The 15574-nt window shown below is 44.1% G+C and overlaps 1 protein-coding gene across 1 annotated transcript in view; it reads right to left on the bottom strand.

Annotated features, from left to right (window-relative positions):
- The window catches only part of LOC134064480 (collagen alpha-1(XIX) chain-like), a 52790-nt gene that overhangs the window by 839 nt on the left and 36377 nt on the right, over positions 1-15574 (bottom strand). The window contains exons 30-33 of the mRNA XM_062520404.1: positions 15138-15204; positions 14412-14554; positions 9065-9142; positions 7014-7163 (exon numbers count right to left, since the gene is read on the bottom strand). Coding sequence (XP_062376388.1) covers positions 7014-7163; positions 9065-9142; positions 14412-14554; positions 15138-15204 — 438 coding nt within the window. The remainder of the gene's footprint in view (positions 1-7013; positions 7164-9064; positions 9143-14411; positions 14555-15137; positions 15205-15574) is intronic.

Here is a 15574-nt window from a genome sequence, read left to right as displayed (position 1 = left end):
CATTGAAGTTTGTACAGATATCACGGAGATGCAAGTGTTTTATATGAATTGTTCGATTCCAAATAAAGCTAGGTCTCAGCCTGTTCTTAAAGTTTTCTTTATAACTCGTATGTGGTTGCACTAAAATGAAATCCACATTTGACCTGCCACAGTGGAGAGCATTTTTATGTAGGACACACAAAATCAAATCTTTGAAATCTCCAGGAGGTATTATTGAACACACAAGGTTTTCAGTGAAGACAGTGGTGAGCATCGATAGATCTTGAATGACTGAGAGAGAAACATGAAAAGTTCAGTTCAGTTTCAATCACCAGCAGTTTTATTTTGTCATTGTACTGGGTTAGTCATGGAGGCAGTGACATGCATGCTTCACTGTGTAAAAAAGTCAATTTTATTTTTTATTTCATTACAGTTAGACTGAGGTTGGACAAATAGAGGAATTATCAAACAATTTATAGAGATATTACGTATTAATCCAATACAGACTTGGACATTCAACATAATCCATGATTTAGTGAATTATATTTGAAGCACAAACCAAACCTCAGAGAGAAAAACAAAATACAGTATATTACAGGGATTGTTGAAAATAAGACATCTATGAAACCTTTTTTCAAAAGCCTATGTATATTTTCTGTGATAAAAGCACTTTTGTTATGAGTGTCAAGTTTGATATGCTTCATCCTTACAAAACAAATTATACAAATCACACACACAGTATATCAGATAAATACTCCTTTAAGATATAATTCCTAAGCCTTGTTATAATTCCGTCAGAACATGTAAACTCTTCTTTATAAATAATTTCCTGCCACAAATAAAGATATTCGTCTATCATGTGCACATCAGTTAAAGAACTACAACCATGCACGTATGTCAATTCATCTTCAATGCCCACAGGTTTTGTATCTGTTATCAGAACACAGTGATTCCTCCTCCTATGTCTCAAGAATGCCTGCTCTAGTGGTTAGAGTAGTTGGCTCATGCTGATGTCACAGTGTTAACTGACCTCAAAGTAGTCTAAAATATTCTCTACATTTGGTTTTGTTGATGCAACTTTCCCCAATTCGTTCCCCAAAACTTTATATACGTTAACATCCCAACATTATATTCTATCAAGATCACAGTAAAAACAAACAGACACACAAACAAACAAACAAACAAACAAGTGTATCAGTTAACTGTCAAATAACAAAAAGAACCCTCAGTTTCCCAGTATTGTGGATACAATGAAGAACAAAATGATGAGTCATTGCAAATGAACAAAAGACAATAAGTAGACTTCCAGTGGCCTTTCACAGACCTGGGCTGCTTTGTGGAGTACAGGGGGGTTGCATTCAGAGCTGAATGTCTACAGTACATGCAGTGGGCACATGCAGTTTTAAATAAAGTGACCAAGCTCTTCTGAAGTCAGCTGAGAAGAAAGAGAGGCAGAAAGAGAGTACAAGAGAGAGAGGAGGGGAAGACCAAACAAGGATATGCCTTGTTGAGGCAGAATATTCTAGTAAAAAAACACAGTACAGTGCCATAGTAGGTAGTTCCACAATGTAAGTAGTTGAACAATAAAACATCCTGTTGTTCAGTCATCCATACACATACTGTATATATTCATGAACATATCAACCACCAATTTGTAAATAAATGTAGCTGTTTGTAATAGCTTGAAATAAACAATTTGAAACAAACAAAAAGTTCCACGAATGATAAACGTAGGACTGCAAGGAGCCCTCAATAAATCCCCAGTTAGTCTGTTCAGAAATGAAACTGCACAATTCCAGACCACATTTTGCATGCACATGATGTTGCATAAGGGGAAGGGGGATCTGGATGGACTAAACAATTGCAACTGATTCACTAAAGATCAAGCCTGGACTAAAAGCTCTTTCTCTTTTTCAGTGAAGATCTTCTTTGAGGGCCTCTGTTAGTCTGTGACTAAGCTTAATGCATGGAAAGCCAGCCCTAGAAGAAGTATTATCACCAGTTCATGCCTACCCAGTCAGGGTGTTCAGTATGTGTAAGCCAACAGGAAAACTGGACATAGCCTTTACTGCAGACCTAATTTCCAGTTTTCTGTTTCTGCAGGGTGAAATGCCATTCTCATTTTAAATCGTACAAATGACAAGAAAATTGACTAAGTGTGAGAATGAGGCCAGCTGAGTTCATGTGCCCATATTGGATTAAGGAATGCTTGCATCATTTAATACACTGTACATGCTTGTGGTTTGGACATGCATCAGTCTTCAAAGATGAGAACAAAAATGGTTTAAAAAAAAAACAATTGGAATTCAAACAACACAAATACACATTAAGGGTCATCAGAGACAAAGCGTGACCTTTTTGGCTAAGAGCATCGCAAACTCTATGTTTTCAATGGGTCAAAGCCTCAATAAGTGAAATGATTAAGGTTTACTAATTATTAAAAATGTCACTTCTGTGTCAGATTTAGGACAAACAAACAAATGAATGAATGTGTCACCCATTTCTTAGTTTATTTGGCATGAGAGGAAACTGAAACATGTATGCAGCTTCAAGGGCTTGAGTGAGCAGATGACACAAACCTTTTTAATTACCACAGAATACACAACACAGATAAAGTTACATTTAATTTGTTATGAGGCAGAGTATGTGTAATGGATATCTGGTATAATAGCATTGCGTTAAGTTATTAAAGCAGTAAAATGAATGAAATTACAAAATGAAACTCATAGCTTTGAGTGATGTTCTAGAAACGTTCCCCTCAATCTCATTCCCGTACATTTCAATTCAATTTGAATTTAACTCAGTTGATTGTGGTGTTGCATTTGAATGAGTTAACATGATGTGGGAGATGGGGTTATATTGATATTAATGATACTTCCACATTACTGATTCTTTGTGTAACTTTAAACCTTTGAGAAGTCATGGGAGCAATGAGCCACAATTCAGGCAACATCTGTTCTCAAGTCTACTCCGGAGTCTTACAGCTTATAGCTTAGGTGTGCAACACTGGTGCAACATCAACAAGTTAGAAAAAAACTATTTTACTGTAACGGAACAATGTGGCTGTTGTGTGTTTACGGGAGAATCCAGGAGTTGGATGAGACAATTAAGAAAATCAACTCAACACAGCCTTTTCCCCACATTAACCTAAAACCATATCAATATTAACTTCTGAACTTCTACAGGTTGTAGCTGTCAACATAATGAACTCTCTTACTTCAATGTGCATGACAGCCACTAGGTGGCACCGCAGAACACATGTACTGTAAGTGGCCAGAGATTTAATAGCTTGTGGTGTCTTTTGGTCACATGGTGTGGTTAAGTAGGGAAAATAGCCTTGAAAGATGAAAGTGGTCAGCAGTTAAAAAGAACTAATTAAGAGCAGCAGAAAGGCATAGATAGGTGTGACTAGAAAAGACCAATCTTGAATTTCCCCTTGGGGATCAATAAAGTGTCTATCTATCTATCTATCTATCTATCAATCCAAAAGATGACAAATGAGACCAGAACCGAGACAAGCAAGGTTACCTCAACAATAAACGGTTTGAACATCTACAAAAAGCCAAGGAAATCAAAACTGTCTTGCAGTCTAATGTCAGCTGCAGATGTCTTCATAATTTGAACAACTCTACTCCCAGCCACCAAGAAGAGATAGAAAAGTGATGAAACCCTGACAACAAAAGGTAAGGTAAGTCTGACATGCTGCCCCATCAACATCAGTGTAGCCAGTGATGCTCATGAAATAAAAACACGATTTGCCTGCTGAGAATTCCCTCTCCCCATCATTCCCACTTGGAGTAAATAATCATAATAACGACCACACTGGGTGGGAGGGGGGGGGGGGGGGGGGGGGAATTACAGGGGGAGGAAAATATAATGTGCCAATTCCATAAAGAAAAAAACATAGTTATCACACTTCATAAAAAAAATGCACTAAAAAAAAGGAGATATTGAAAATCACAGAACGGGAGCACGCCCACATCACCTTTGATACTTTAATCATGACTGAGCACAAGTAAAAAAAAAAAACACAAGCATCTCTGTGAAGTCGAAGGCCTTAATTCCTCCCACACTGCTGTGCAGAGCAGTGCATATCATTCAACCTAAAAAGGGTACAGCATGGAGACATCCTCACTGTGAGGGGCCCATGTCTCTACAGTCGTGTCAATACAACCTGATTTTTCCCATGTGAAAATCTTAATGACCGACAAAATAACAATGACTAAAGCAAGCATAATAAGGAACTACTGTAGTCATTTAAGCAAACAGCCAAACAACCAATAAATAAAGACATGATAAGAATTTCAGGTTTAAGACAAAATGTATGATCAAATAGTCTACAGTAGTGAATTGTGGACGCCATGATTAGTAAAGAAATGTTCAACCAGTATCTGTTTGCAACAATTATGTTATAAATATGTTTAAAAAAACAAAACCTATGACAATGAAACAACAAAATTCAAGTACATCAAAGAAAACAACACCTCAAAAACAACACAGACACACAAACAATAAGAGAACTATAAATATCCTGAATTATGTTTACATTTTGGTGGCACAAACTGGCAAATTCTGCCTTTGGAAAAAAGAAAAGGAAATTAAAGATCAAAATATACATATAGCACCAATGTAGTCTGATGTATGTACAGTGTGAAGGGAACCAAAGCGACCTGTTCCCTTGTAAACAATAAAAGTGATTTTTCTTGCCTCAAGAGAGTGGCACATAAACACCTGCAACAGCATCTGCCATGCTGAGGGTGACAAACAACTCTTAGGCCCCGAGCTCGGCGGCAATATAGGTAGCGAGAGGCTATGGGTGCCTCTCATGTAAAGTTTATACGTCCTACCTCGCTCCTCGGGCCTCGATCCTCACTGATCTACATAAAGAAAGATAGACGAAGGGATAGACTATCGTTGTTGCCGCCCCATCATTCTTTATGTAGACCAGTGAGGATCGAGGCCCGAGGAGCGAGGGAGGACGTATAAACTTTACATGAGAGGCACCTTCTATCAAGGGTGGGACAGTGAAATGGATGAGACCTTTCCGGTGAGGTGACATTGAATAAACCAATCACATGCAACCTGTGTTAAATTCTGATCTATCTATCTATCTATCTATGTATCTATCTGCCTATCTATCTATCTGTCTATGGTATCTATCTACTAATTAAATGTGGCCTCATACTGTATCTGTCTCAGTCCACTTAGTGCATCTGACTGCTGTGGCCACAGTGTGTATGCACTGTCAGCTGATGCTGTCAAACTCACACCCTTAAAGCTCTCAACACTCTGCAGGTCTGATACCGTACATGTGTGTGTCTCTCTCTCACACACACACACAATCCACTGATAATTATAACCACCTGAGTGTATGACCGCTGTCAGAAGATTGCAACAAGAAACGAGTAAAAACTAGAAGTACAAGCCTTAAAAAGAAAGAAAGAATCCTTGGTAGAAATGGAGCTGAGAGCTGGCAGAGTGGGGATGTGCAGAAGAGAAGTCTCACAATCTTGAGCTGCAGTGAATGACCCACCGCTGGATGCCTTGATGGATGCTCAGAAGAAACATCATATCTGACAGCCTGACCTCCCATCCGGCAGGCCCCTTTATCTCCATGACACTAGCGAGCCCTCCCCTCCCCTCCTCGACCTTTAACCTCTCCTCCCACATCTCTAACAGAGAAGCCACACCGAGCATATCATTGAAGCGTTCAGCTCGCACAGCGACTGCTGCAACAATTAGCCTCCACTATAACTAATGGAACTGTCTGCACCATTCCTACACCACTCTTACTCTGTTTCTAAATCAATAAAATATCTCCGCTCAATGCCGTCTCCGTCTAAAGGTTGATATTTGAAATGTTTAAGCATTTAAAACTCAATGTATCTCCCCTCTATTGCTTCATTCATTGTGATCAACCAACAGACAGGCTCAATTCCTGGGCAATGACTCAACCAACTGTAGACCAACTGTGCTCTTCTAGTTCTCATGGCCATGTGGATTGAGGAGCTTCACTTTGGTTTGTGTAAGACCTACAATAGAACCAAGGTCTGTCTCCATCAGAGACGAGCTTTCTTAGAAACTTCCATACCACACTTAAAATAGATATGTACACAGACTTTCATGGCAAAAGTGGAGATGGACTTCTTCACTTCCATAACCGGTAATCCTTCATCTCATGACACATCAAAATATAATAACAAAGTGTAGCCTACAGTATCTGAATGATGCTGTTCCTGCCTGCATGTCACGGTTTTGACGTAAATAACATGAATTCATGTGGAATGCATTGGGTCACAGAATGGGAGGACAAGAGTGGTACATCAGAGAGAGCACCTCAACATAAAATAAATCATTTAAATGATGAACGTTAAAAAAAATAAACAAACAAACAAAAACAACCCAACAGGATACAGTGTCCATGAAACATTGCAGAAATGTGTGAAATGAGTTTGTGTTTGATTTGGCAATCTCACAGATTCCTCTCTTCAGTCTGCTGCTCTACAGTATGCTACTGTATTTGGCTAATTCCAAACCCCATGCAAAGAAAATAAGATGCATACTAAGGAGGTTTTTGCAAGATGGCACATCAGAGACTTTGCCAAGAGGCAGCCCTAGGGCCGCACTGCATAAACAGCACAGACTGAGCGGCAGCAGCAGAGGCAGGTCAGAGGTTCGCAGGCTTGCGTGCCAGAGCGTAAAAAAAGGGCGACTGTGTTTCCGCTTCACTCAAGCTCAGTGCGCCAGCTGATTTTGACTCATTTAGTTAAGCGCCCACCCCCCCACACCCACTACCCCCCCACACCACTACCACCACCCCCTCAGTTCAAGCACTGCTCCCTCCACCAAGAAAAAGAAGGAAAAAAATCAACTCCCCTCAAAACCCCCTCCCAGGAAAATTGGCGTCAAGAAAATGTCAAAAAAAAATCCTGGGGGCAGATCGGACTGCTGTCCTGTGAGATCCTGGAGGGGGGCCGATTTCTGGTGGCGGAGAGAGAGAGACAGAGAGAGAGAGAGAGAGAGAGAGAGAGAGAGAGAGAGAGAGAGAGAGAGAGAGAGAGCGGACTAGCCGTGCCGTCGGGAGTGGGAGTGGGCCGCGTGGCAGTCGCTGGGGTCACATCTGCCAGCTGGGCCCTCCTCCCCCTGGGGGCCGGGTGGCCCCTGTAGGGCCTCTCCTGGAGCACCTGCGGAGAGGAGAGGAGAGGAGAGGAGGAGAGGAGAGGAGAGGAGAGGAGAGGAGAGGAGAGGAGAGGGGAGGAGAGGAGAGGAGAGGAGCAGGAGCAGCAGGGCATGAGTGCGTGGGCAACAAGCCTCCACAGTAGAACGCAATGGCAGCTCGACGACTCCTACGCAGATCATCTAGCGTGTATTAAGCACGACTCTAGAGCAAGCGCATCATCAGATCCATGTAGACTTGTGCATACGCCTCCTGGATGTTCAAGGTCGTCAGACTGACCTCTGGTAAATAACGAATGCAAACAAAAGACTTCAGGTGTACTGGCATGAATAAACTCTCTCTCTCTCTCTCTCTCTCTCTCTCTCTCTCTCTCTCTCTCTCTCTCTCTCACACACACACACACACAAACACACACACACACACACACACACACACACACACACACACACAAAAGCCCTCACACAGAGCAGAAAGCGGGGGAATGTTCTAAGAATAATACAGGTAAAGAGGTGAGAATGTGCCAGCCCTGGGCAGGTGCTGCTTATTTGCAGACGTCGCCTGCTGTGATAGATCCCTTATGAGTCACAGCCGAATGAACCCTTCAAAACAGTCGCCGGCAATAGATGGCAGAAAAGTATATTTTCTTCCTCTCCCCGTGAACACAATTGTATGATTGCAATCTAAAAACGATTTCCTGTGCCATACATCTTTAAAGAAAGAAAAAAATATCCTCATCAAACGGTTCTATGCTCATTAGTTTAGTTATGAGTCATTATGCGTTTGAGCTATCTAACAAAACACACGCGCAAACATGAATCACCTCTCATATCTGTTCTGCTCCGATTACGAGTGTATCATATTAAAAAAAACAAAACCCAATCCTTTCAAAGCCTTTGCAGATCCTTCACAGGTAGGACTGAAAAGTTATTTTGCTGAACGCAAAAGTTTGGGAACACTAGAGTAAAGGCAAGACACTGTAGACACAATGACAAAAAATAAAGAAAAGTGCATGACAAATAAAAAAGGAACAGGACGCCTTTGATACTCTCTTTTTACCCTCTGGGTCTTCCTGAAGTATAACTTACAGATTTGAACACTCAGATAGCAACTACTGGCACTACCTGAACTAAAGTCCTTCTGTCTGAACAAGAGCTCATTTCACTGTCACTATGATAGATTACTGGACATTAGTAGCCTGGCTAGCGCCTACCACTTCTCAAATGAGACGTGGTCTGGCAACCAAACGTTCATTTTCTCGTATTTGAAAAAATGCCCAGATCCGTTCATTGGGCGCCACGGATGTCTACCAAATGCGTCTGTGCATAGCTCATCATCGTCTTGCTTTTCCCCCTGTTCTGTAATTGGTCCCCTATGTCAGGCAAAAATTAGGGCGGTAGTTTCTAGACTGCCTTAGCAGCGTGAATGGAATTGCACGCAAGGCAGCATGGGAACACCCAGGCTAGGACATTAGCATGCGATGTAGCCACATTTGAGTGTGCATCTGCAGTGATGTGTGAGCATGACAACTGCCTGCTGATTAAAGGATTAAAGGCTCATAACACCATTAACTAAGCTAGAGAACATTCTAATACAATCATTAGCATGAAGGTCCATCATTTCAGAGTCCTAATACTATACAATACTGTGCATGTGGTGTCTTACAAACACTGATCTTAGACAATAATAGAAGCAGTCTACACATTACAGGTGGACACCAAATGTGTTGTATTGGGGTGCACTGCGGTCACCTTATTACCACTATTACCTTTAGTGCATGGACCTTTCACACCGATGTCCAGTGTTTTCCTAACCAAAGGAGCACGTCAAATATGCAGCTATTAGTAACCTTTCCCACATGTGTGGTGACCCCAGAATACGCTTCGTAGTTCATACATGACAGATTCTTACCTGGTGGCCCGGTCGGTCCTGGAGATCCATGGAGACCCAAACCCATCTGACCGCGCTCACCTTTCTGACCCCGGTAACCTACAAACAGGACCGACCGCATTAGGCGTCAAATCTCCACACACACTGAGACATGTTGAACAGGACACGTTGTTGATGATGTTAGTGTAAGGGCACACAGTACACATGACTAATCACCAAGTGCTATAGGAGAACATGGGAGCATTTCAATAATACATTGCACCACTGAATAAAACATAAAAAGGGAAACTTTGACTTTAGGTGAAAAAAATATACAGCCTCGTTATAAAGACGCTGTCAAAACAACAGGCTTCAAACGCAGCGGACCGCGACGGTCTTAGATATAGGCCAGGAGTGCACCAGGGAGTTCAGTGACCTGCCTGTCAAAATGACAGGTAGGATACTTTAACCACAAAGGCAGAATAGAAGCACTCTTGATCCACAATGGTCAGGGCAGCATCGGAAATATACTGATGCATTTGGCATATAACAAAACAAGCTTGCTTGTTTAAATGAGTAAGCGACGTAATTGGCTGATTGAGGAGATAACCTGGGCACATTTTTGTTCAGCCGAGAGAGATGTTCTGTTGACGCTGAGCCATATCTAGAAGCACATTCAAGGCAGCGGCAGCATCGCATCTTTCCTGGGCTCATCACGATGACTCAAAGCAGCTCAAACTAATTGTGAATATTTCTACATTACTCTAAAGACTGTATTTGTCTTCACCTTCAGTGACATTGCAGTGATGCTTTAGAGCTGTTAGGGATGTTGTTTTGTTGTTAAAGCAAAACTGTACGTGTACACCAAGCAGACAGCAGGTGGTGGCATGCCAATACACTTGTATGGAACAGCAGCACACACATACACACAAACACACACAGACACACACAGGCACACACACACACACACACACAACCCATACACACACACACGCACGCACGCACGCACGCACGCACGCACGCACGCACGCACGCACGCACACACAGTATCACACTGTGGAGCACACACTTAGGCACAACAAAAACTGGGGTTATACTGGCCACTATCTAGTCGTTAAGTGAGTATGTGAGTAGTCTCTATCACTCTCTCTCTGTCTCTCTCTCTCTCTCTCTCTCTCTCTCTCTCTGTCTCTCTCGCTCTCTCTCTCTCTCTCCCATGCCTGCTTTTAAGTCTTTTCTCTTCTTCTCACTCGTTGTGCATTCCAGTCAGCCCCATGCATGGCGAGAACGAGAAGAGAGAGGAGCAGCACAGAGGCGCTCTTCTGTTAATCAAGACGGACGAGGAGAGGGAAGAGAGACTCTGGACCGTGTGAGGCTGAGCGCGCCGGCCACCATGTTTTCTCCCCCCCCCCCCCCCCCCCCGCCGCTCTGCCACCTGGGTCCCCCTCACCACAACAGTGCAGGGGAGGAGGAGGAGGTGAAAAGTTCTCCGTGCCGCTCCGCAAATCAAGGCAGGGAGCGGGGAGGCTCGGGGAGGCTACAGAAGGCCCCTGGGGCAAGTCTCAGCGTCTGCGGGAGGGAGGGAGGGAGGGAGGGAGGGAGGGAGGGAGGGAGAGAGAGAGCCTACAGAAGACTTTTTAAAGAGATATTTTTTTTAACGACCGGAGCTGCATTGCTCACACAGCAGCTTGACTGATGCAGTCCATAACAGCAGCTCAAGATGATGGATCGTAAAAAAAAAAACCCAAAACAGAATAAAACAGAAACAGAACAAAACAAACAAACAGATAATAATAAGAAGAAGAATTAGAATAAGAATAAGAATAATAAAAAAACCATCAGCCTCTTCTCAGTCTCAGCACGCTATGTGTGGCATTCAGCGCATCAGCATTCCTTGACCACGGCCGGACACTGTACCTGCGGCAAACCTCGGGACTTCCCACTGCGTCGCTGCCCGGATAAACCGCACAACGCTGCACTGCACCGCGCCACACCGCAACGTCTCCCTTCACCTGTGTGATACTATAGTGCAATGCCCCGACAGGTAGCAAGGGGGCGCTGCAATACAAGACTTTAAACACCAAGGGATGCCTGGGATGCTGGGGTAAAGGAAGCAACACATCACAGCTTCAGGCTGTCGAAATGGTGTGAGATTTGTGCACCGTGGGGCTTGGGACTGTGATTCAGCTGCTCAACAAAAGGCCATGATTAATTCCTATAGGAATCCACAGGGGGGAATTATCCGACCGCTCTGAGACAACACACACTCTGTTTTGGCACACACACACTTGAGAACCTCACACACACACTCTGACTACAGAGGAGGCAAAAACAGCTCCTACCCTATGACTATAAAATGTCCTTATTCCTAAGACTCCTAAGAAGAGTTATGGCTCCTTGCCTCTCATTACATTTCAAGCGCCATCAGTATTCAAGGTCTGAAGTAGATATTTAGTCATGCAGGAGCTTGATCTGTGACAGCATTTCAATCAATTTAACACAATACTTCATTACCAATGACAACTAGGTGGGTGTCAAATAAAAAGACAATTCAAGAAAAGGCAAAGTTGAAATATCTGACTTTCATTTGCAAAACCGGTACAAATTAAACAAAACAACAACTCACAAATCATGCCAATCATATTACAAACGTCTATTTGCTCTGCAAACAAGTTAATCAAAAATATTGTACATGTCCATGTAAAATTCACATTATTTCCTCAATATATCAACAGCCTGTATATTGATTTGTCAAAACACTGTGCAATTAAAATCGATTATTAGCTTTAAGGCTAGTGTGATTAGAGGCTCCTTTTTGGACACAAAGAAAACACAACACAACACAAAAACACCAACAAAAGCAATAGAAAGCATGAGAAGGCAGCCCATGTCATGGACAACAGGGGATAATAGCAGTAAAGATAGGAGAGGATTACAGGCGGGAACAGATTCAAGCACGCAACAACAACCACACAGATGATATAAAGTAACATCTGCCATTGAGATTACCATAGGAAGTGAATGCACAAGAATTAGCCTGCAGTTAGCTTTGGTTTGGAAACATATACAATCCAATATAAGTTTTCTGTCTCTGGGGGCAACCGAGTCAGTGACAGTGGCAACAGTGGGTGTGCAAGCCAAACCGTGACTCGGGGGATTGTCATTTACTGCCAGCGGACTGACCTCCCATTTAAAAAGTAGTCGTTTTTGCAATAGTGTGTAGGAAGGGGGGAAGGGGGGGGGTATTTTTCTCCATAAACTATTCATTTTGGCACGTTTCAGAGAGAGAGCCAAATTGGCTATTCCAGCGGCAGTGCTGTCTCCAGTGGAGGCTGACGGGAAATAATGAGGAAATATTACCCCAAACTCTCTGTCAGCGCCACCACCACCGCCGAGCGCTGCCTGCGCAGGAAGTCAACATCACGCAAATTAAAAAAAAAAAATCTAGAAACGTGGAGGTTCTGATATGCCAGCAGACCCGAAATGGATTCTTCTCTTCTCCCCCTTTTTAGTTTCACCACAGGTTTGCATGTTAAGCCACACTTGAGCTTGTATCAACAACAACAACAACAACAACAACAAACATTCTCATAGGCATATTTGCCACCAAAAAAAAACTAAACAGGGTTAAAATATTAGCAGTTACATAAATAAAAATAGAAAAACAAATACAAGTTGGAAATCCAAGTTACATAAACAGCAAGCATGACATACATTCAAAAGGCACATGGCAGTTCAGAGCAGCGATTTCTTTGTGTGAACTTTTGGAAGTCGTGAACACTTCTTTACAATCTTCTATCTATGCAATCACAATGAGGTAGATACTCGGAAAACACTCAGACAAGTGCGCCATCTCAACACAACACAGCACATGTTCAGAAGATACGTCTGTCCTCCGGGTTTACTGAGCAGTTGTTCTCAATGACAAGAGAGGAGAAGCCTAATTCCACTCTGGTTACCAGCGGTGGCCAAGCCCTGCTTAATACTGATGGAGGCGCCACATCCCAGCCATGCATCATTATTGATGAGGCAGCCCTGTGTGAGTAGTCAGACACTTGCTCAGCCTCTGATAAATGATCACCTCCTAGGTTTTTTTTTTTTCTCTTTTCTTCTCTCTCTCTCTCTCTCTCTCTCTCTCTCTCTGTGCTATTCTTCTTTCGTTTTTTTCGCACAGCTGTATCCCGGAGAGTTAGGTATCGCGGGGGCCTTCCTCCTCAACACCACCCTTCCTCCTCCTCCTCCTCCTCCTCCTCCCTCATCTCCAACTGTAGTCTGTCTGCACTGATATTATTTTCTCTTATTCTCCGCCAATTCTTCATTTGTCTTCATATGTTCCCGCGTGTGTGTGTGTCGCTGCGCACCAAACGGCGCACCATTTTCTCCCCGCCTCACGCGGCCCTCCGATTGCGTTGATAAATGCGGCGGGCGAGGAGGAGAGTTTGTGTGTGTGTGTGTGTGTGAGAGAGAGAAATAGCCATGAATCCTTTACAGCAGCATTTCAATCGACTCGCATTTGTGCCCCTTCGACAGGCCCCTCTGACTCGCCTCAGAAAAGAGTTCTCATTCCGTCTCGTTTGCACTCACTCACTCCTTCTCTCTCTCTCTCCTCTCTCTTGCCCTCTTCTCTTTCTCCTCCTCTTTCTCTGTCCCTCTCTCTTTTCTTCCCCCCCCTCTACACCTTCCTTCTTTTCTTACCCATGCACACAATAGGAGTCCCGGGAGTCGCTACTTTTTGAACTCGCTCCTTTTCCTCGCCGCGCTGTTCATTTCCCGCGCCGGCGTCGGGGGCCAGTGGGGGTGCTCTCGGAGAGCAGCTCATATTTCAAAACTCGTATTTCGCCCCGAGCGGAGTGACCCTCTCTAGTTCTACTGGTCAGCCCTAACTCACAACTTTGGAGAGAAGAATAAACTGAAATAAATCTAAAAGGCCAAAAATGGTGCCCCGCACAAACACACAAACACACACACACACTCTCTCTCTCTCTTCTCTCTCTCTCTCAACACACACACACACACACACACACGTGCGCCTACACACAGACACACTCTAACACACACAGTTCCTCTTTGCTTTAACATCGCACTCCAGAGATTATTTGAAAGGGGGGGGGTTGGGAAGAAGCAAAACACATCATGGGGGTTAATCTTTCAGAAAGCAAGAAATAAGTCCCTCCATTACTTTCTTTTTTGCCCAGAGTTTTATCTAGCAGCCGTTGGCGTCAGCCGTTAGGAGAGCAACTCTTCAGAGAGGGGGGGGGGGGGGGGGGGGTTTGGGGGGGTTTGGGGAGGGATGGATGGGGTGTTGAGGTGGTTACTGAGAGAGAGAGTCAGTGCCGAGCTCTCTGGGCATTTTAGTCTGTTATTTCCCCAGCCTGTGGTGGGTCCTTACCCTGAGGGCCTGGGGGCCCAGGCTGGCCTGTCGGCCCCCGGGGAGCCGTCGTTGCCTGGGGGGCCTGGAGGCCCCGTGCCGCACCTGCGCAGCCAAAATGGCCGCCGGTGTCTTCTGCAGCTGGGCATAGCTCGCCAGCCTCTCTGTGGAGGGGAAAGAGAGAAACAAAGAGAAGAGGAATTATTCAACAACGGGGTGTGGATATGTGTGACAGAGAGAGAGAGAAAGAGAGAGAGAAAGAGAGAGAACATTTTTTAAAAGCAATGATGCCAAATGAATAAAGCACTCATTAGCTATTCTATCTAAGTTAGTGCTCTAATTTGCAGTCATGCGCGTCATGAACGCAGTTCTGATGGAGGACTTGTGCCACTCTGGCTTCTAATCATCCTCTTCCTGTCCGACAGGAAGGTCGGGGCTCTCATTAGCCCTTACACCTACAGTGACACATCTATTTCACGCACACGCACACGCACACACGCATACGCACACGCACGCACACGCACACGCACACGCACACGCACACGCACACACGCACACACGTACACGCACACATGCACACACGCACACACGCACACACGTACACACGTACACACGTACACACACACACACACAAAAAGAGTGGCTTGGCAACTAGGCTAGGTGCTCACTGGAATTTCAGACCAATAGACCACAGAGCATCACAAACATTCCATGCTAGTTCTCTTCGGAGGTAACTGGACGATGTACCTTCGACGATCCTCACTACTTCATTTTGAATATATCTTCTAACTTCCTCCATGGAGGCAGGATCACCCTGCGAGGGAAGGATGGGAGGAGGAAGAGGAGAAGGAGGAGGAGGAGAGGGAGAGGAAGAGGAAGAGAAAAGAACACAAACATAAGCAAAACATGTTTAGCAGATTAAGAAAATGCAATTACGAAGGCCACAGTCATTTCATGTTTTATTCATGGCGGCGACGGCCGTGTCTGAGGAGATAAAAGGCTGAATCGCACGTAACGGAATAATAATCGACTCGCCACATGCCATCTATCGCCCCACCATTGCTCTGGCGCTGTTTGTGCGGCGCCTGTGTGGCACAACACACTGACACTGACAAACAATTGCTCCGCTAAAAAATCCCTTTTCACACTTCTTTGCCGACTACTCAGCCTTATCCCTCCGTCGA

The sequence above is a fragment of the Sardina pilchardus genome, chromosome 18 (genome assembly GCF_963854185.1).
Source record: "Sardina pilchardus chromosome 18, fSarPil1.1, whole genome shotgun sequence".
In the NCBI taxonomy this organism is placed as follows: domain Eukaryota; kingdom Metazoa; phylum Chordata; class Actinopteri; order Clupeiformes; family Clupeidae; genus Sardina; species Sardina pilchardus.
The sequence above is the reverse complement of the archived record's forward strand: the minus strand, read 5'-3'. Positions and strand labels throughout refer to the sequence as shown.